Here is a 21,854-nt window from a genome sequence, read left to right on the forward strand (position 1 = left end):
ATGATTATGCCTTAAAATACAATGAAATACATCTGATGAAGGAGAAAATGCAGGAATTGGTTACTTGCCCTCATCTTCTTTGTTTCCACATGCAGTTTTAAGCAAAGTCTAATTTCCTCAGGTACTATTAAACAATTAATTAACTTAATTATCTAGAGAGTATGGATGCATATTTGGATAGCATGTTAATTGGAGCCAGTTCTTTTCTTTGATGCTGAAGGTGATCACAATCTCCTGAGTAAGGCATTAGACCACTAGAACAAGCCTTGCACAGCAAAAATGAACAAAAATATGCAAATACAACTTCAAATGAAAAGAAACTTGCAAATGCTGCTTTATTTAATTCTTACAATAGGGAGGCACTTTTACATTAAAAAAGAAGTGCAGAGGTTTCATTATTAACTACAAAACCTGGAAGTATTATTCCATGAAAACAAAGAGAAATAGTGTCTGTGTGACAAAGTGATTGGTTTTTCATTTCTATACAATTTATTAAATTTAAACAAACAAAACCTAAAAAAATCTCTAGAAAACAACAGCAAAAAACCTTTTCTTCTGTTCCTGCAGGCCAGAAGCATTTAGAACATTGATGACACTTTGCTTTTGTGTTCCTCATCTCTTACTTTCTGTGCTTGTTGTATGAGGCAGAGTCTGACCCAGGGGCTTTCCAAGATTAATGGGTGCCACAGAGATATCATAAATAAAGTGATCATGTGTTTATGTGATGTCAAAAGTCTCAATTCAGCTCTGCCTTGCATGCCAAACCTGCTTGTTTCATTCAAGTTATTCTCCAACTAACACCTGCAGGCAGAGTGTGTGTGCTGGTATGGTGGAAGAGCAGGGAAGGGTGACTGCAGGAAAGGATTTCCCCTCCTTGGAGTCAGAATTCCAAGCTTGTTTTCCATGCCATCCCAGAAAAATGGCCTTGTATTAATGGCAATGAGCCCCTGGGTGTCAGCCTCTTGCTGGGCTGTACTGGGTGGAAGCTGGGAGCAAATCCTGCATTGCACTACCCAAGTGGGAAGTGAAGTTAGCAATAAGTTCAGCCAAAGCAATAATAACACTGAGAGAGGGGCTCAGATCTGCACTAACTCTTGCATTTAACACTGTAAAAACCTCCCTGATGCCACTCAGAATATCCCTGAAGAAAGGCAGTTCTCCAAATGAATATTGTCACAATCCATCCTTCTGGACATCCACTTCCACTTCCGTGTCTGAAGTGAGGACAGCAGAGCTGGGGTCAGCAATGCTGGCAGATAAATGTCCATGCTTGATGGATGAGAGGATATATTTATACCTCACAGCAATTCTCTTGCAATTTATTTGGTTTGGGGTTAACAAAACTACCAGGTGAGCTGCACAGGGAGGCTTCTGGTGCTGTGAAAATGAGCTTGGAAGTGGAAAGAACACTCAAAGGATGTTAAAGGAATATTGGAAATGCTCAAAATCAGCACACCTGAGGAAAGCAATACTTTTCTAATTACCTGTTGGTTTATTAAAGTTGGCTGAGCAGAATATGGCTTTACATTCTGAGGTTACTGGCAAAATTCAGGCTTTCAATGGCGGCAGGGCTCACAAATAAATCTGTTCTGGAGCTCTCTGAAGGCAAGGTTACCCTAAATAAAGGGAATATGATGGATCATCAGACTGTGCTTATGTTGAACAGTGCTAGGTTTGATGGAAGAAGTATTTGCTGCAATTCCTTGGTTTTACTCAGCAAATTCCAGATTGATGTCCTGTGATGCAGAGCTCCTTCCCTCAAGCCATTTCCTCTGTTTTTCAAAACTGCCTAGGGTGTTTTTTAGCCCACTTTGAAAGTAAATGACCTGACCTGATCCAGAACTCTTTTCAAACTCTAAAGCTAGAGTCTAAAGATAGAAAAATTAAAGCTGGTCCAGTATTACCAAAACTGTTTTCAAAAACTGAGCTACTTAAAGAAACACTTCCATTTTGAAGTTGCTTTACCACCATAGAAACAACCTGTAAACATATTCACAGAGAGTTTGGGCTATAGATTCCAGGATATTTTTTCCTTTACCAGAAGCACGTATTACAAAACCTGTAGGGATTTTTCTTTGCATATTATGCTTGAAAAAGTTTAGTAAGTCTGGTTTCATTTAGATTCTAATACATTATAATTATTTGCTACTTGTCTCTTTGTGCTGATATATGAAATAGAAGATGTAAAATTCTTTCTAAACAGAAATTCCTAAACTTTCTGTCCAAGCTAAATATGTCAAAGGACATAGCATGAACACGAAAGATAAATCTAGCTTTAAGATTTCCCACTGATATATAAAAGAATGTTTTACAAAATTTTGATCTTGATTGTCTCTTTCCAGCTGAACAGAGAGGGTTTTTTCCCTCCATTCTATATTGAAAGGGAGAAAACCACACTGCTGCTTATTTCCCTGGCACATCTTGCATGGAACAATGCAAGCTCCATAATGGCATGATACTAATTACACAAATTACATCTGAAAGAAAAAAAAAAAGTTAAATTAAGATCTGAACAGTTACTGCATGATCAGTGGGCACGAGTGAGATCGGATGTCGTTGTGTTTGGAAATGGCTTCATCCAGATCCAGCTGTCTGTTGTTGACCTTCACCTCCATACAGCCATTATAGAAAGCAGTCACTGGTGTAGCACCCAGAGGAACATCTGCACAGAAACACATGCAGGTCATCAGGCCAAGGCATGCAAGTTCCTATGGATTTTTCAGGTCAGTCAAAACATGGGGAATACTCCACTCCCCATCCATTATTCAGTCATGGGAGAAAAGGAGCAGTTTGGCAGGAAACACTTGAGTTCTTCTCCCTTAAGATCAAGATCAAGTCAGCAAAGCTGAGAAAGGCCAGTAAAATGTTAAATATGCATCCAGAAAATGGACTCCAGGAATGTTTTCCATAGTAGCTTTTCCTGTATTAACAAGAGTTTGTTTCCTGGAGCCCACTGTTCCTGCCCTGAGCTACAAACAGCTGTTTCTGGGCTCAGAGGTCACACAAAGAACTGTCCTGTTTCTGCCAGGAAGCTACTCTAGATTCAAATCTGCGGCTTCTCACTTGGGGCACCCCTGGGAACTTCACACATTTTCCTGCTTCCTCACTGCAGCTTCCAAGTGAATTCTCTGTGAAAGACTCACTTTATCTGCTGCTCGTTTAGGTATTGTTTGGCTTAGGGCAGCATCAGATCATGGATATGTTTGCAGGAAACAATATGTTAAGCACAAGTCTTAGGGTACATGTGGCTTCTTACAAGGTAGACCTAAGGCATGCAAGTACCTTCAGCAATTAGAATGAGGATGATTAGGAGCTGATCTCAAAAGCACCCTCTGTTTTTTCAGGTGTTAATCACCCTATCCCTCCTTAGCAGATAGATTTGGCTATCTTAGGGACCAGAAATGCTATTTTCTCCTGATTTTATTTTGCTGTAAGCTGAAGTATTGCACAGAGTCCTGTAGAATTGTTCCCTTCTGCTTTTTTCCTCCAGTGAGGAAAACACTGCTGTCACAGAACCATGGAAGTTTCATTTAACCTGCACTGGTTGTGCTGAAATAACAGGGGAATACTCCCACCACTGTTACTGGTTTGTGGAAAGGGGTATCAAAAACAGGGACTTATGGTCTTCATGAAATGCAGAGGGTTTTTGAATGCAGAGGCTTGTTTTTTGGGGGGTTTGTTTGCTTATTTTATTGTGTTAATTTGCATGTTTAAGATAGCTTTTAAAACTTAAAAACAGAGATGACTGAAAACTGAGATTAAGGAGCAGCAAGTAACTAATACTTGCTTCTTATCTCTTTGAGATGCCTGAATAATGCAAAGCTCTTCATTCTCAAGATGTTGATTTCTCTGTGGCTGGCAGTACTAAAAAAGAATCATTTAAGCATCACAAAGATGAAGAGGTCCAAGAAATGACTGGAATCTTAGTTACTGCGGCTCTGCTAAACTGCTGACTCACCTCTACTAAGTAAATACTGACTCATTCCTTGTCAATTCAAGACATGTCAGTCAAATTTGTAGGATTTTCTTAGGAATAGTGATTAATTCACCTTAAAATAATAACAGGATACAGAAAAGCTCTACAAGTAGCAACACTGTAACCATGGCACCTTTCCTCTAGCAATTGTCAAGTTTTAATTCAGGTTTTGACTATTTCTCACCTAGGGCAATGCTCTTTTTCTTCTTGATTCAGCCTGAAGTAAAATTATTTATACAGAAGTATGTGCACACTTCCTGGGCAAAATAATCCTTGTGATAAGGATCATGTTGACATTATGTTTCAATAATGTTAACTTGAAGCTTGCTTTGAATGAAATATTTGCTGTTTCAACACATTCTCTGTCTCATAAAGATTTCCAGTCATCTCTTGCTCAGAGTTCCTGACTTCCCCTTCTGCACTTCTGACACTTGGATTATTTACAAATGCCTGCTTTTCTTACATTTTTTATGCAGTTCCTCAGCTGTGCCAGATGGTGGCACTTCAGAAACGTGCAATGCTCACCCAACTCAAAAATCAAGATATTTTCCAAATTCAAACCTCTAGAGAGCCATGTCTTAATGTCCAAATAATGCTACTGTTAAAAAGCTGGCTGCCTCCAAAGCTGAAATGACTGGAGGAGACAAGAGGCACTTGAGGGGAAAAAACCTTTTTTTTTTTTTTTTAAATAATTGTAGACTTTAACTAGCATGGGTAAGGCTGAATACAACCAGGCTTGTAGAAATAATGACATTAATGACAAGAAACAGGTCTCACCTGGCAGGCCACCCAGGTAGGTGACAACATTTGCCATCATTGCTTGATGCAGAGTTGAGAGATGCTCAGAGTTGCTTCTGTCAGTGTGTGAATCAACAGCCAGTTCAAGCTCCTGTTTGGTCACTACAAGTCCAACCTGTACTCTTCTGGGGGTACATAATTTCTTTGATTCCAGCTGTGCAACAATGATGTTCCCAATAGTCACAGTGATTTTCTAGATGGAAGAGTGGTAGATCACCAAAGATGTCACATGCAACTTTAATAAATCATTATACTTGGTTTTAGTGCACTTTGTATTTGCAAGTAGAAGAAAGTATTAAATACTGATACCTTCAGCTGGAAAAGCTGATGTGTAACCATCACTTCTGATGATGAATGCCATTCTTAAATTTGTAAGTGAGAATGTTTTACAGGGAACAACTTTGGCTACAGTTCCGAGGTAAAATCCTGTTTCACCTACAGTTTTGAAGGTACCCAAGTGTTCACTACAGGTTCTTATTTGGAGGAAAAAAACCTGGATTAACCATGGTGTATAGTTATGCTCTAGCTTGGGATGGCAGATGTAGAGGGATATAAATGGAAACTTAAGGACAACAAAATCAGTTTATAATTTGGAACTAAGATAATGCTCTTACTGGATACACTGCTGTCTTAGTTCCCTTTCTGCTCTGTGCATTTGGAAGGAAAGGTTAAGGAAAACATGATGGAATGGATCTGAGCTCAGATTACACAATGTCATCTCCCTGGCATGAGTGATTAGTGCTTAGTCACTGCTGCAGCAATCATTAATAGACAGATATTTTCTGCACATTATTACACAATCTAATTTTCAAAATACTGAAGCTACCAGCTGCACTGCAAGTGTGTGAGTAGCTTTTTTTTTTAGCTTGATTTTCCACCTGGCAGCTGCTAGGAGAATTGTAAGATCACCTGTGAGTCAGAGGAGTTAGAGTCCACTATGGACAAGGCAAGAGGCACTGTTTCATTAGAAACCAAGGCAAACATAACACCAGTGTCTGTGGATGGGCGAATACTCAGAGTCACATTTATTAGCCAATCTTCAGCACTGTCAAGATTATCTGTTTTAAAGAGAATAATTGAAATTAGTAAATCCACCTGCTGATGAAAAATTAATATGGGGTTAAAAATTAGTATTTAAATCTCCTCCTTACTGTGGAAAAATTAGTGCTAAATTTTTAAACTTATAGAAAGAACTGTAATTCTAAACAAATGCAAGCAGATAAAAAAATAACCAACCCAACTAACTTTTAATCCTGGATCTTCAATAGAGGCCAACCTTTGCAAATAAACTTCTGACTGTAAAGCACTGAAGAAACTGAACAGATTACACTACTGTGATCAAAATCCTCATTCAAGCAGACTCCTAACAGAAGTTAAGGGAATCACTGGTGAAAGCAGAAGTGTATAGCTTAGTTTGTGTGCCTTTTTTATTTTCTTTCTTTAAAAATTTCATCACTCAGTCCAACAAAAAACACAGGAATAGGAAAATACTTACTATAGTTTATCTGGAATGCTGCCATTCCAGTGCCAGGGTAGAAGGATCCTCTCCCCACTGATACTAAACAGTGTTTGCTTTGTTTTTCTTGAATAACTTCATTTACTCCTGAATGTCCCTGGTTCATCAAGTTCCAGGCCCGGATACAACCATCCAGACGAGGGTTAATCTACAGCAGAATGACAGCATTGGGGGTTTGAATCCAAAGTTTGGTTTAAAAAGTTAGTAATGAGGCATTATTTTCCACATCAGCTTATTTCTATGCAGGCAATACCAATCTTAACAGTGCTATAGGTTACAGCAGTGATTCTGGGAGAAAACCAAGTGGCAGGCATTTGGTACCTCAGCCTTCAAAAGGTATTTATGGTTTAGCATTTCCCACTTTGCTGCCAGGAATCTGGACAACAAGAGATTGCTTCTACTTTTAAAGCTTGTGTTGTGACCTAGACAAAAGGGCAGCAGATTTTCTGTAGCCGAAAGAAAATCACTAGCAATGCTCCTTGATCAAAGCTTTATCTTTACACTAGAGTACCAATTCCAAGAAATTCCAAGAAATTTTTGGAATTGTTTTCTATTGGATAAAGGGATGTTATTGTACTGTTCCATGATTTTTTTTCTCTGCTTTCCTTTTGAGCAAAATTGATTTTTTAATTTTTTTTTTTTTTAATGTAAACTCTCTGTTGAGATTGCCAATTAGTTTGAAGGCTCCTGGACTATAAAGACAGTTGCAACAATTTGACTGTAGCCATTCTGGAGGCTGGGAGACTGAAAGAATCATGGGCCTTGTCCAGCCTGGGCTGCTGTAAAACCTTGTAAAAATGAAAGCTCACTGTGCTGCCTGCACACTGAATGCTGCACTCATTTAGAGCTTAGCAAAAGCCAGGAGCAGGACATGAATCACCCTGAAATGCACTCTCAGCAGCAGCAGTGCTGGTGATTTAGGGAATCTTAAAGCCATGTTAGGAAACAGGCTACAGAATCCTCAAAGATTAGACCAGAAGTGCTGTGTTTTTCCAAGTGAAGCCTTACTGAAGGCAGACTGAAAAGCTTCACACGTGTTTATTTTCAAAACAGTGGTTTAATAACCACATTTTCATTTTCTAAATGGGTTCCATGCCAGGCTTGCTTCTTCTGTGCCTTCCAGGAGTAAACAACTGAACAGAGCATGATCAATCAAAATTAGTCTCATCATTTAATTACCTGTTTAACAAGAGCACCGCCCACCCTGCGAGGCAATCCTGCAATGTACACCTTGGTTTCCAAGAAACCCTGGGATTGTTTAAACAGAGTTCCTGGGCTGTTAATACTCATCACAGCCTCTTTAGCTATTTTTACACTGATGCTGTGTTCTAATTCTTCAACTGATACCTGGAATAAAATGCAAAAAATTACTTATACACACATACAAAAATGTAGAATATATTAATTTTAAAATTTTTTATAAAACAATTACGTAAGCCCTATGAAGCATGACTAATTTTTCTTCAAACCTTGTAAAATACTTTTAGTACAGTCACTATTTAAATTGTATTTAAACTTGATGCAGGACAGCTGCCCATATCTAGGGACATACACAGGAGGGTAACAAACAAAATCTAACTGACATTACAAATATGGTCTGCTCTATAGATTGTGTGAGAAAGGCTTTTCATCTCAGGTGTAAAGGCTTGAAAAGCAAGACGAATTTTTGGTCTAGAAGATGTAAAACTTGCTCTAAACACAGAGTATCCAATAACTGTGCACTTGACCATGCAATCACAGTTTTGAATATCCTGCCACTTTCCTTTTCATGTTTAAAATTAATAATTGCCATGTTGATAGCTAGAGGTAATTATCTTCTCTTTGATTGTTAAAAGGTAGCGGAACTTCCTGATGCAAGGCATGCCTGTGCATTTCTTGGCTGGTTTTTAAACCTGGGATTTGAGTGCATCATTTTAAGCCTTTTAGTAGTTTAGTTTATCTCAGTTTCTCCCTCCTTTATTTATCAGCATCCTCCCACAGTGAGTAAAAGGAAGGGAGAAGAAAATCCAACTTACTATATGCCACAGTCCATCATTAATGGCCTTGCCTCCACTGGTGACTTTTGTTCCAAACTCGTTCTTGAATTGGATCTCAATCTTCCCATCCCTAAGAGCTAGCAAGATCCACGCTGAGCTGTCCAGGGATTCTGCATACAGGATCACACCCTCTGCGTCGTACGTCCGGAAATCAAACTCTGCTGTAAATCTGAGTTGTGAAGAAGGAATCTTAATAAGAACACAGGAAAGGTGAAATATTGTACAGCCTAGGATAACTCATTAGTAGGATTAGAGAAAGGTTCAGAGATAACAACTTTTGGTGTCTCTAAATCTGAGCAGTCGTGATTTTTTGCACAGTTAGTCAAAAGCAGGATGGAACATAAGCCTTGTTCACTCAAATCCAGTGGGAAGTTTCCAGGTTAACACCTTGACCTGGGATTTGAAAGAGCCTTGGTGCAACTCCCAAATTCACTCTGACCTTCACTTGTGAAGGATATCCCAGTCCCCCGAGCAAGAAGAGACATGTAATATCCCTATTGCATTTTTTATGGATGGGATGCAGACAAAATAGAAGATTTATGATGTGCTTCAGTACAGCTGGGTTGCCAAGTGTTGTCCTGAAAGAATTATAACCTAGGAATTTGCTCATGCTCTCATTTGAGGATTTGTTGGCTGGATCTAGGTTGAGTGTTTGTGTGTAGCAAAGTTAGGATTTACTGTGCAGTAGAGGAAAGTAGAAGTAGAGTAAAAACCGGTTTCTGGGACTAGACAAAACAGATTAAGGGTGAAAGCAAAGCATTTGGAAGGTGGGGTTTGCCAAGGCAGCTCTAACTCAGAACTGGGTCGCTGTCCCTCGCAGTGCTGCTCTGTGTCCCCTAGATGGGGCTGTCCCTCCCCACACGCACCCAAACCCGCTCTGTATTTACTTCAAACATTTATCATCTCTGAAAGCTCTTCCAGGACACTATCAATGCCCGGTCAGCTTGGAACAGCGGCAGAGGGCAGAGTGCTCAGTATTTATGTCCTTCTGTAAGGTTCTGAGGCTCTGGGGATCACCAGCTCCACAGCTGCTGCTGCTGTTACCTTCCAGTTGTTTGGTCACTAAGTCAGGAACGCTGCAATTTCTGCTGCTGCAGCAAAGAGGTCCAAGAGCAATAAAGGGGTCAGTGCCAAGGGCAATCGCTCTGACAGCTGTAAAGAAAATCATCCAGCTGGTGCCAGACAAGGTACTGAGCTCTGTGAGTGTCCTTGGGACACTCTGTGTGTGAGAGGAAGCCCAGGGAGGGGCAGGATCAATGGCCTGACTTTGTGGCCATTCCCATATAAAACTGGAAGCCATACTGTAACTATTTTCATCTAAGTTCTGAATTTTATGTTGATAATTCTAAATGCCTTCTGGTTTATTCATCATGTAAAGCTATCTTATCCAAGGGGGAGATGGTGATATAATTTAAGCATGCAATGCATTCTTCCTAAACCCTCAGAAAATTAATGGAAACAAATATCATTCCAATGCATACTTTTATCAATAGCAAATGCTTACCTTGTGACATTTGGCAGTTTGAACTTCAAGTAGAGAACAGGAATTCCTATAAATTGCTCTGCCAGGTAAAGCAGTTGATAATTCTTTTCAAGATTCAGTGGGATACACTCAGTAACAGACTGAAAATGGTAAAGAAAAAAAAGCTGTAATGCATTGTGATAGCTTATGAAGCAACTCCTGTTGTTGTCTGCTAGCCTTTTTTATTTTTAAAGTAATAGCTAACCTCTGGGTTTGGGGTTTTTTTTAACTTGAATACCTATGTACAAATGAAATGGTGTGGTTCTGCTTTTGCTTGAAACATCCCTTATTTAAACTGCTGGAGGATAATCCAGGTTGACGCACACTTCTGGTGGATTGAAACTAATATTTAAATACTTAGTTTTTGAATTAAGAATTCCAATCTTCCATCAAGCACTTTTCTTTTACCAGGGATATAAGACACTCACCTTCTAGGGAACTACCAAGCTCTGTTAAATTTAAGTTCTGCAGAACCTAAACCTGCTCAGGTGTTAAAATGGAATGGACCAGAGCTGTACCTGACTGTGTTAAAGAGAAACTAAAGAATCACAGTGCTTATGGACAAGTAGAAGCCTCAAAGCCTCTTTGATCAAATTTCAATCCCTCAAAACATTCTGTGACTGTCTTCTACTCTGATTTTGCTATGCCTGATGCAGCAGTTCCATTAAACGTACAGGTGCTCTCCTTGAATTTTATGGCTACTTCATTTTATGGCTGCTGGCATCACTAGTCTTTAGATTGAATGTATTTTCAGCTGACTGAACTTTTTTCCCCAATTAAAAGGCATGAAACTAACTTTCAGATAGAGAATTAATCACTGCTGAACAACAGTAGTGAAAATAAGAGCATCTTCCAGCCTCATTACATCTCAACATTTCAAGGATGAGCAGAATAAAATCAAATGACTGCCAAGAGCTGTTCATTAAATTTCAGAAAGTACAAACAAGACCTAATACACAGATCCTGTAACTTGTGTCAGATCTTGTTCCTGCAGTTTAAGCCAAATTTTGTTATAGTCTGTTGGAAGTGTTTTATTGTTGTTAGAAGTGTTTTATTGTTGGCAGTTATCTGAGCTCACTTCATATGACATCTCAGACTGCCTGAACTTTTCAAAGTATACAGAGAACCACTTAGAAAAAAAAAATCCTTGGACTTCAATCCTTGAATCCCAGTTCTCTGGCGTTTCAAACTTTCTGCTCCTAAGAAGTGTAAATTTTCAAACTGATCAAGAGCAGCCCATTTTGGCTGCAAGATGTTCTCCAATTGGCAAGTATTACTGAGTGCTTTTCCTTAAGCTACGGCAGATGAGAACTGTGGAAAACAATCCAGGGTTTTTTTTCAATCCAAACAGAATAATTCTGAAACAGTGAGTGAAAACTTTTGCACAGCCTAAGGAAAACTTGGGAACATATGGACAAAAGGAACATTCTGTCTCCGAGTGGGCTGAGCAGGAATTATTTGTTTGATAGGAGAAAGCTGAGGCTTATTTTGGAAGCAGCAGGGAATAAAGATGCCTGGCTAAAGCAAGCTGCTTTTGACAGGACTCCTGTAAATGAGCATGCATGAACTGAATGGCATCCAAATCCCTGCTGCTTTGTGAGCCAAACCATAGATCAGAATCCCCAGCATTTTCTCAGGAATTTTTAATCAGTTCTCAAATAGCTTCCTATTTTCCTTAATCTGAGTTATCCTCTCATCAAGAAATACCAAACTTTGTGGTTTTCCACATGAAATTTTACATAGCACACTTTTACCTCACAATTCTTCATGTCCTTAGAGAGCTTGAACCCTTTCTTGCCATCACAGTAGCAGCTGTAACTTCCTGGTGAGTTCACACAGAGTTGAGCACAAATATTTTCAGCACATTCATCAATATCTAGGGAAAATCAAAGCAGACAGAAGATTTTTTTTTTTCATGGCACAGACTGAAAACTAACACAAATTAATGGACTAACAGACAAGAGAGGTTCTCTAGAATAATATGAATCCAAAAGGTGATTTAGTAATCTGATAAAGGCTTGGAGGGAAGAGCTGGAGACAATTTGGTCTGATTTCTGAGGCACAAGGTGGCTGAATAGTGAGAGATATCATAAATTGCTACCACAGATGGCACAAATCCCATTCTGGGTCAGATCTTCTTTGTAAGACATGATAAGAGCTGCTTTCCTTGTAAGACATGATAAGAGCTCAGATTATTAGAAGTATATAGGGAAAATATGTGAAGAAAGAATGTGCTCTATTACTATAAACCCCAAATAATCTCAGGGCAAAATACCTTTTAAAATAACATAGAATAATCTCATAATGCCTAAGGTTCAGATAGCATCTACTTGTGGAGAAGAACAGTCTGATTTGAGCTGATTTAAGCTAAATCAATAAGAGAATTTCATTTTTTTTTTAGTAGGTTGTGTAAAATAAGTAATTTAGAAATAAAAGGCTGTTTAAACAGCCAATGTAAATTTTACATTTCTAATATAGAAACAAAATCTCTCCTTGACAAGAGACTCCAATGAGGGTGATTTGGGTTTCAGATTACAGCAAACTGCAACATTTATTCTGAAACCAATATTTCTTCTAGTGGGAAGAAAAAATTTTGTACCAATGCATGCATTTAAATATGGAGGTTTTGAGGACTAAAATACTTTTTTTTTTTTGCAGTTGCTTGGAGGAAGAGAGGTAATGAAAAATGTAACAAACCCTGTTCTGTTCTTCAGTCTAATAGTATCTGCCATCATAGAGATAGCTGTGCATAAATGTATGTAAATTCAATTTTCCTAATAAGCATAATTGAGTTTAGCCACCTACAAGCAATATGACAATGAAAAGCTCATGTCATTTAGTATTTCTGTGAGGCTACATTCCTGTCAGGCTGCACAATCCTGTCCTTAGACAGGATTTGGTGACTCATTTAATGTGGTTACAACAAGGTCTAACAGCTTAGCAGCATAATCCTCCTGCTAGGGAGGTAAGACTTTCCCCGTTGGAATGTTGTCATCTTGCAACCTCCTGAATCCATGTCCCAGTAGAAACACAGCCTTTACATGGGCTGCATCAAATTGGATTTATCTGAAGGAAACCCTGAGAGGAGTAAAAATTAATTACTGAGAAGTTTTTCTCACTTTGGTGCATGCAGGAACAGAAAATTGTCAGTAGTGTTTTAATCCCATGGTAACTGGACAAAGAGCTGACACCTGGATATGTAAAAACTGCCACTGTGATGAGCTTTGGCACAAAAGACCTGCAGGAAAAGCCATGGAGCTAAAGATTCATGGCCACCAGAAAGCTGCTTTTGTGTCCTTCTGAGCAGTAATGCAAGGCAGCTTTTAAAATAGAAATCACTGATAGATTTTCCCTAAACTGACAGTGTAAAAGATTCATCTTCATTGTAAAACTCTAAAAGCTTTCCTATCTGTTTACAACTGAAATTTAATTTCTGATGTGCAGTAAGCAGAAACTTTAACAAGTACAGAGAAATTAGGCATATTCTAAGATAAATATGCAAACACTTCTAACAGTGTAGAAGTTCTGGTCTTTGTAGGAGTGGCTTCTTGCTAGTTCACTGCAAGCTATCAATACTTCTCAGCTTTGCTATAATTGTTACAGAATTTTGGAAATTTTTAGTTCCAGATTGTCATTTCAGGAAATATTCTTTTGGAGCAGCTCCTTTTTTTCACAGTTCTTTCTCTGGGTATTTAGGAATTTTATTTGACATTTGAGATCTTTATAAAAAAAAAGTAAAAAAAAAAACTTTAGAGAACTGCCATGCTGTCATGTAATACAACTTGACAACAATTAATTTAATAAAGAATATGAAGATTCAGAAATGCACTGCTAGATGAGGAGCTGAGTTTGGTATAGAAGTGGATTAAAAAAGGAAGAGGGAAGGGGAAGATGAAAGATATGAAAAAGGGGGAGCTGGAGCAAAGACCCACCTTCACAGTTCTTGGAAGTTGAATTATATGTGTAGCCTTCTGGACATTCACACTCATATTTCCCCTGGGTGTTTTTACAGGTGGCTGTCCCACAGATATTTGGATGTAGCACACATTCATTTATATCTAGAAACACAAACAAGTTATTAAAAAACAACTCCCACTCTTGCACACCATTTTTCTTCCCAACTTTATCCAACACTGTGCGAACTGAGTGAGGTTCGCAAAATTTCTTGGTAGCTCTACTATGCTGTCACAGCAGACTAGAGCTACAGCCAGAAAGATTTCCAGAGGGCTGTAAAAAACACTTCTGCATGTCCCCAGTGAAAAAATTGTCTGCCTGCTTGTCTTTCCCATCCCTTCATGCCTTCTGTGGGTAACAGGGAAAGGGATGCATGTCTAGGAAAGCAGAGAGAGAAACAGGCTACAAATTTCCCATAACCGAAACCAGGCTGCATAGGAAAATTCCATCTTAGAAAAAGACACCCAGAAAGACAAGAGATAATCCAATCAGAGGTTCTTCCATGCTACAATCAATTCATGTCAGTTTTCTTTTAATTGGCTATTCTGAGAGGTGTTCAAGTCCCTCACTGTCTCTCTCTATCCCTCAAACCATTTTAGTGCCTATCTTCTGTCTTACTTTCAATTTGTCAATGTCGTTTTCCCAATGCAGATGTGACAGTGGGATTCAGGGTACAGTATCAATCTCACTAAGTGTCTTTGAGACAGAAAAATATCAGATCCCTGGCAGCACTTCACTCCCACTCGTGGATGAAGGGATCATTCTGGTTTTCTCTGTGATTTTGTAGCAGTTGTGGAAATGGTGCTGCACAGGAGATTCTGCCACTGGCTTGCTTGGAGTCCTGGAACTGTAGTAAGTCAAAGCTGCCCTGAATTCAGACTACTCTTCCACAGTTAATAAGTGTATTCCAAATTCCTGGTTGTTTAACACTGTAGTTGCATGTAATAAAATACTTGAGTGCAGTTTATCAAATGATTAAACTAACATTGAAGGCACTAAGGTATATTAGTCTATTTTTATCTTTGATAACTTTTTAACCAGATTTTCCAAGAATTACAGAAGTTCTAACCAATTTATCTGCTTGCCATTTTTCATAAACCCACAGACTTCTGTCATTCTGGCATGTCTTTGGACAAAAGAAAAATCTGTCATAATCCAAAACTGTTGTTCCATTAAAATGGAATGAAGTAGTAATTTTTTCTAAAAATGCAGTAAGAACTGCTAATTATGTCAATACACAGTATTTATTTGGAATGGAATGAAGCATGTAGATCATGGCCAACAGTAGACACAAGCATGCACAGAAAAAATTATGCCGGGTGAATCAAAGAAAAATCTTTCTCTCCTTTAAGAGTTTTTTTTGATTCATTAATAGTTTCTTCCCCAATGAACTTCAAACTGCAGAAAAGCAGCATGGCTAATTAGGAGTGATTTAGCCTAAATCATATTTACCAGAGAGAATTTCCACAGTAACAATATCAGTCATTTGTATCACTTGAGATTTCTGTTTCAGGGTGCTTAAAGGATATGTGAAACTGGTGTGAGACCAAAATGAGCTTTAAGGAGCTCCAGTAATGAAGCAGAATCTCATCTATAGCCATTCCCTCTTTCTTTCCTTGCTTCTTGATCTGGTTCATTATTCGGCTGCCCAAATGCCTGCAGCGTGTAAGGAATGAGCAGCCAAACCAAACCAGGGCTGGATTTTTCAGAGGCAAGGCAAGAGCATTTATGGAACTATTGGATCAAACTCTTCCCTCTCTCTTGTCAGCAGGCACTGTGGTGGCATGGAAAGATGTTCTCCTGAAGTCTCCCTACCTCCACAATCCCTTTTGTTGGAATGCATGAAGTAGCCATCTTCACACAGGCAACGGAAGCTCCCAGGGAAATTGGAACAGCGCTGGCTGCAGCCTCCATTGAAGTCTTCACATTCATTTATGTCTATAAAGAAAAGAGAATCAAACTCTCTGCTGACAGGAGGGCATCAACTGACCAGCTGCAAATACGATTCAACAGTAGAAATGTAATTGTGCTTCTAAGAACCAACATGCCATGAAACTGAAGACTGTACCTTCCTCACAGTTCTCTCCTCTCCATCCTGCTTTACAGACACAGGTATACTTGGCTTGTCCATCTATGCAATCCTTATATCCATCTTTATGGCATGGCAGGGGGCTGCACTGGTTTGAAATTTCTGTGGGATGGAAAACATGAGAGATCCTTGTTATTTGGGGTTATTTCTCCTCAACAATCACTTCAGTCTTTCTTCTCTTCCTACAGGTCTTGAAATAGGAAAGCTCTTGATGTATAACATAAAGCATCCCCACAACAATCTTGCAACTCATTCTGTCAGCAAAAATTTTTAAGTGAGTGACAACATACAAAGCCACCAGTACTTTTTATTTGCCAGGCAGAAAACAACTAGAAGCCAAATTACTTGCTAAGCTAATCCTGCAAGATATGACCAGACTTGATATTATTCTATTTAAAATATGTATTTCACTTTTTAAAGAACAGTGCTCTGCCCCCATCATACTACCACAAATTTTACTAGAAAGATTAAAGTTTCAAGAATTCAAGATTAGGGAGTTGAATTTCTCTGTTCAAGAGTGGTCAGATGGAGAAACTGGTAATTTATTGCATGATTACAAACTGATCTGGAAAACATGTTCAGCCATGACCATGTGCAGTGTAATTATTAAGGATTTTTTTTGCCTTTCATTGCTTTCAATGATAAAACCAGTGTCAGATGGTCAGGGATAAGTATTCTTATTCAGCTGGAAGTTTCTTTGATATAACCAGGCTGTAGGAGGTTTAGAGAGATGTTTAAATTGTGACAGTAGGAAATATGGTAAAAATGGCTTGCTGTGAATTTACTAGAAAGAAGACAATTCATGCTGGGCTTGTGAATGCATAGGCATAAAAACCAAACATTTGAGAAACATCCCAAGTTTCATGCTTTGTGACCTTTTACTTGAGTCAATGACTGTGTTCCAAATAATATTTGGATGATTTTTTTGGGTTTTTTTTTTTTTTTAATTTTGAAATTTTCAGCTGGTAATGTAACTACAGGCCAAAGAGCAGAGGTAGAAATGATAATTAACAAGAGACTCTCTTACTCTACCTGACAGAACATGACTTGCCAGAGGCAAAGTGTTTGGCCTAACTGTTAAAGATGTGGTAGAGTACAGAGGACACACTGGGGAATATTGCTGGGTTTGTGTAAGACAATTCTGTTTGCAGAAGAACTCTGCCTTCCATGTTGCAGTCAATTGTGTTCCTTTATCTTTATAAAGTTAAAAGCAGTCACTTAAACTGCTTTCTCTGGAAATGCTCTCTCTCACCTCGCGTTTTTTGGTCCATTTCTGGTTTTGATTATTGAGTTTGCCTGCGTTAAACCGGTTTTTGTCTCTTTTTGTGTCTCTGTGAACTGCTTTTTAGCCACTGAGTGTTCCAACGTCAGCACTTACCCTTGACACAAGCCCTCAGGTCAGCTGGAGAGTCTGGAGTGACTGCAGCCACCCTGAACACCCCTGCTCGATGGGAGGCAAGGCAGCCTGCAAATGCAAAGCCACACAGTCAGCTCAGGGTCCAAACAACTCATTTGCACTGAAATTACACCACTTGCTGCGTGGCATCTTCAAAGAGCCTGTTCTCACAGCCTGAATTGCAAAACTGGTCTGGGCATGTTAAGGACAGCTGATGACAGCCCAACCTTCAGTGCCTCTGTGAGGATCTCAGCACACAGGACATTGTCTGCACTATAATCAGCATGGAAATCATCCCAGTGCTAGGGGCAGAAAAACTAAACCAGTATTACCCAAATGAGAGCATCACTGAATCACACACTACAGTTGTTTAGGTTTTCTTTTTTTTGTACTTACTTAAATACTTTGGATAAAAATATTCCTGCAGAAAGAAAAGAAAAAGAAAGGCTAAGAAAAAATTCAGGTAGATAAAATGACAGCAAAATACATCACTGAATATATTCTGAAGTATACTGGTATTATAACTGCAGAAGAAGAAAAAGTTACTTTGAGTCACAGAATATAGGCCTGGTTTTCTATATGACTGCAGTTTGGGCTAAAGCAGAAGATTATTTAATACACACAAAACTCAGTGGAGAGATTAAAATACTGCACTGAGTTGGACACTTGCAAAATGAAAGCAATGCAAATGAATTGAGTGTCAAAACTACTTTGAAAATTGTCTCTTTAAATGGGAGGATCTTGCCCAGTGTTGTTATTTGGAACTGTGAATTCCATGTGCTTCTGTCTTTCCCTCTGCAAAGAACTGCTATCTATGTCATAGATACTCATGAAATACTTACAGTTTCAGGATTATTTTCAAAGATTTCCCTGGCTTCTTCCCTATTGCATAATTCTTCAATGCATTCTCTCTCTAGATTTCCCTTCTTACTTTCTTCCATGAAAGAGTTTGCTCGGCGTTTCCTCAGCAGGAACTGAGATGCATACTGCTGGGGTAAAACTTGGGAGAAACAAAGCAACTCTGTTATTATTTATCTCTTTTTGCAACAGCTGAAAAATGCTGTGCACACTGAGCAGATGTGAGAATTTAACACAAAATTCTGAATTAAATGCTTAGTTAGGAGTTGATGTTTGCTATTGTTTTTAAAAATGCGAGCAAGACATCCTAGGATTCTGTATGTGGGGGAGCTGTTTCTGATAAAAAAAATCCTTAATTTGTGCTATTTATCTCAAATAGTATCCATGTCTGAAGCATAATTTACATGTCATACTCAGGACAAGATTTATTTTTCTAGATTATGGTTATTACAAAGTGAGATATGTAAGCAACAAGTACATTAAAAAGCTGATTATATTACCAGTTTCAGTGATCTGCAAGTAAATATTCTGACCGTATTAAATTTATGTGAGAACAAAATTATGTCTTAGAAAGTTAGACTACCTGTTATACGTAATTAACATAAATGTCATTTTATTTTCCAGAACAGTGAAGAACAAGACAAAGGTGAGAGTGCTGTCCTGGGAATATCAAGGCAGACCATCTATAAATACATCCACATTTTACAAGGTAAAACAATCCTAGCCAGCTTTTATGTTTCAGACCCAGCATGAGTCATTACTTAATATTCATGTATCTGGTTATTGTCATTTTAGTGACTTTTAACAAGTGGTGAACATTGAGAAGTGACACTGAAAATGAAAGATGTCTGCTTCAATGTTCTCTGCAGAGCACACAACACTCCAGGAACAGCCTGTAAATTAGACTGCCTGGTTTAATTTTTGGATATAGCTCGTGAGCAAGAGAAAAATGGATGAGCACGGCTGGAAGAAGTCCAGCTGACTGGGTCAAAGAGTGCAGATGACAGATGTTAACTGGAGAGCACCACACTTTCCTTTCCTCAGCCTCTGCACAACTTGACCTGTCAGAGCTGCCCAGCTGTGTGCGGGCTGTGACACCTGCAGTGCACACCAGCTCTGGTGGCCATGCATTTTCATCCCAGCTCCACAGAAAAGAGCCACTCAAGCTCACACAGTCCATCCAGCACTGCCTGTAACAATTCCTCAAAGCCAGAGGAATAACCAAGTGCCAGAGAAGAGCTCCCCACTAGCAGGAAAGAAAAAACTCAAAGAAGCTGACTAGAACGAGCAGCCAATGAGGCCCAGGGCTTGAAAGGACACAGATTTAACATTTAACTAAAACCACAGCATCCCAAACACATTAAAGGCCTCTACTAAGTGACAGGGAACATTCTGAAGTGCTGCAATGTTGGGCAATGACCTGAAGCAACCTTTGTGTTACAGCCTCCTGAGTGAATCTGACATGGGCTGAGCTTGTAACTACAAACTAATCTATTTGCTTTCATTCTGGCAAAACTAATCATCCTGGTAAGGCAGTAAATAAGATTTCCTGAGAATAAGGTGGATGTACAGCTCACCTCCAAGGTTTTACAGCACACCTCTGCCTCAGAGAGAAACAAGCAAGTTGCTTAGAAATTAAAGAAGTTCAATTAATTAGACTAAATGCTTTATTTCTCACTAATAAAAAAGATGCAGAAAGACCATCTGTCCTGAGGCAAAAGGAGTGACAACAGAAATAGGAGAATAGCTGCTGGGTTTATTTCCATGGGCGATCTCTACCCCCCACAAAGCTGTTGACCTTTAGCTACATCATTGTCATTTTCACACAGTTTTACAGTAAATAAAACACAAATTTTCAGTTGTGTACAAACAGATGCAACACTTTCTACTTCATGTTTTCAGTACAGTGGAGCAATGGGAACAAATATTTTTCCCTACATCAGAGCAGTTCATCCTTCTCCCAAGCTGATTTCCTGTAACTTCTGACTTTAAATAAAACACGTAACTCAGAGCAAATTCCATGTTTTTTCAGTGCAAATATTTCAATCCCCATACACAGAATTAGCAGTGTATTTATTCATGTGTGTTTTAATTACAAAGATTATGATAGGACCTTTATTAAAAACAAAAAATCCTGACCGCTGCCAGTCTGATTACAGGAAACTCCATCCCCTTTCTGACCCTGCCAAACCAAGTTAACCCTTAATGCACTCGGGCTGCTTCATGCGGTGATCACTGAAACCTTGTGCAACTCCAGAGCCTAACAATTTCCAGAGGTGGTGCACAGCCACTGTTTAGTGAACGCTTATCAAGCATCTAAAAGTGATGCTGCTAAAAAAGAAAAAACAAATTGATGAGATTCAGTGGTTTCTTACAGCTGTTTTGTCATGCAGATGCCACCATAAACCTGCTTAAAGTGGGCCACTTAAACATAACTTCGAGCTGCTTACCTAAAACCTCAGCCAAGGAAAGCACTTGAATAAAACTGAATGAAAATCTTGTTTGTACAGCTCTGTAACTCCAGTGACAAGACTATCCTGAAAAGCTCCTCAGTAACAGTGTGCAGCCAACAAAATAAAATTGGCCACTAATATTTACCTGCACCTTCTCCAAAATATGTCCCTGACCTGATGTTTGACCAAACCCACCCGCACTGAGGCTTGCAGAGACAACTTTATGATTATTGAACAGTATGAGCTGCATTTTTAAGCTGTTTTCTCTTCTTCCCCCTCTTCTCCCCTGCCACTCCAGAAATCCCTGGTACTGTTCAGAGCCAGGCATAGGAAACTGGAAATATGGACCACAGAAATTTTGGATGAGCAGGACAGCTCATTTCCTGCTCTTAAGGAAAATGACAAGGTACGCAGTGGAGAAGATAAATGGAAGCAAAAACGTGATGAAAACAGAAGAAAAGATCATTATGAAATATTTATTAGAAGGTTTATTTTTAGGACCTGTTAAAAACATTACAAAATGAACTTTCATCTTTTGATACTGCTGCCTTCCCAAGCCAGATACCCCAGCACCTTGCAGAATAGTAAACATTCGGTTTCTGTTCTGCCAGTTTAATCATTAGTAAAACAGGTCAGAAACAGGCTTGCTTTGAGCTGCAATTCTGCTGCTTTCAGCCACACAGTCTTCCACTATTAAGCTCAAAGTCTCTTTTGTCAAAGACGGAATACTTTTTTTTTTTTTTCTTTTTTATCTGTATGTGAGAGCACGTAGCTCTTAGGCTGAGAGGTCTGAATTCAGAAGCAGGGTGAGCGCGGCTTGCCGGACTGCACACTAAAGCCACTTTTCCGAGCACACCGCGATCTCCCGAGGGCAGTCCTTGCAAGGGAGCCGAGCTCCCTGTGCCGACACCTTCCCGTGGGCGGCTGAGCCGAGATCAGCCCGGAGCCCCGGCTCGGCCGGCCCGCAGGAACCGCTGCGGGCAGCCCCGAACCCCACACACGGCCCGAGCCCCGGGAGAACCGAGGGGCTGCAGGCTCCGAGCGCCCCTCGCCCCGCACCCGGCCCCGCGTCCCCCGCCCCGCCTCACTCACAGGTCGCCGCCTGGGCCAGGGCGATGGCGAGCGCCAGCAGCGGGAGGCACCGCGGCCCCATCGCTCCCGGGGGCGGCCGGCACTGCGCGGCTGCGGCTCTGCGGGGCCGGGCGAGGCTGCGGGGGCGGGAGGGAGGGGCGGCGGCGCGGCGGGGGGAGGCTGGG

General features: G+C 39.8%; 1 protein-coding gene across 1 annotated transcript; it reads right to left on the reverse strand.

Moving 5' to 3' along the window:
• Window positions 1–763: 763 nt before the first annotated feature.
• Window positions 764–21,785, reverse strand: PROS1 (protein S). Its single transcript, XM_054270430.1, has 15 exons — window positions 21,691–21,785; window positions 18,130–18,287; window positions 17,684–17,708; window positions 17,270–17,356; window positions 15,871–15,993; window positions 15,618–15,740; window positions 13,781–13,906; window positions 11,603–11,724; window positions 9,831–9,949; window positions 8,306–8,495; window positions 7,470–7,637; window positions 6,270–6,438; window positions 5,684–5,832; window positions 4,754–4,967; window positions 764–2,662 (listed from the first exon to the last, which is right to left on the reverse strand). The coding sequence occupies exons 1-15, from the start codon at window positions 21,749–21,751 to the stop codon at window positions 2,517–2,519; spliced, it is 1,980 nt and encodes a 659-aa protein (XP_054126405.1). The 5' UTR covers window positions 21,752–21,785; the 3' UTR covers window positions 764–2,516.
• Between the last annotated feature and the right edge of the window lie 69 nt (window positions 21,786–21,854).

The sequence above is a fragment of the Melozone crissalis genome, unplaced genomic scaffold, assembly GCF_028551555.1.
Source record: "Melozone crissalis strain CALT ecotype California unplaced genomic scaffold, PUWL_Pcris_2 ptg000009l_1, whole genome shotgun sequence".
Taxonomy (NCBI): Eukaryota; Metazoa; Chordata; class Aves; order Passeriformes; family Passerellidae; genus Melozone; species Melozone crissalis.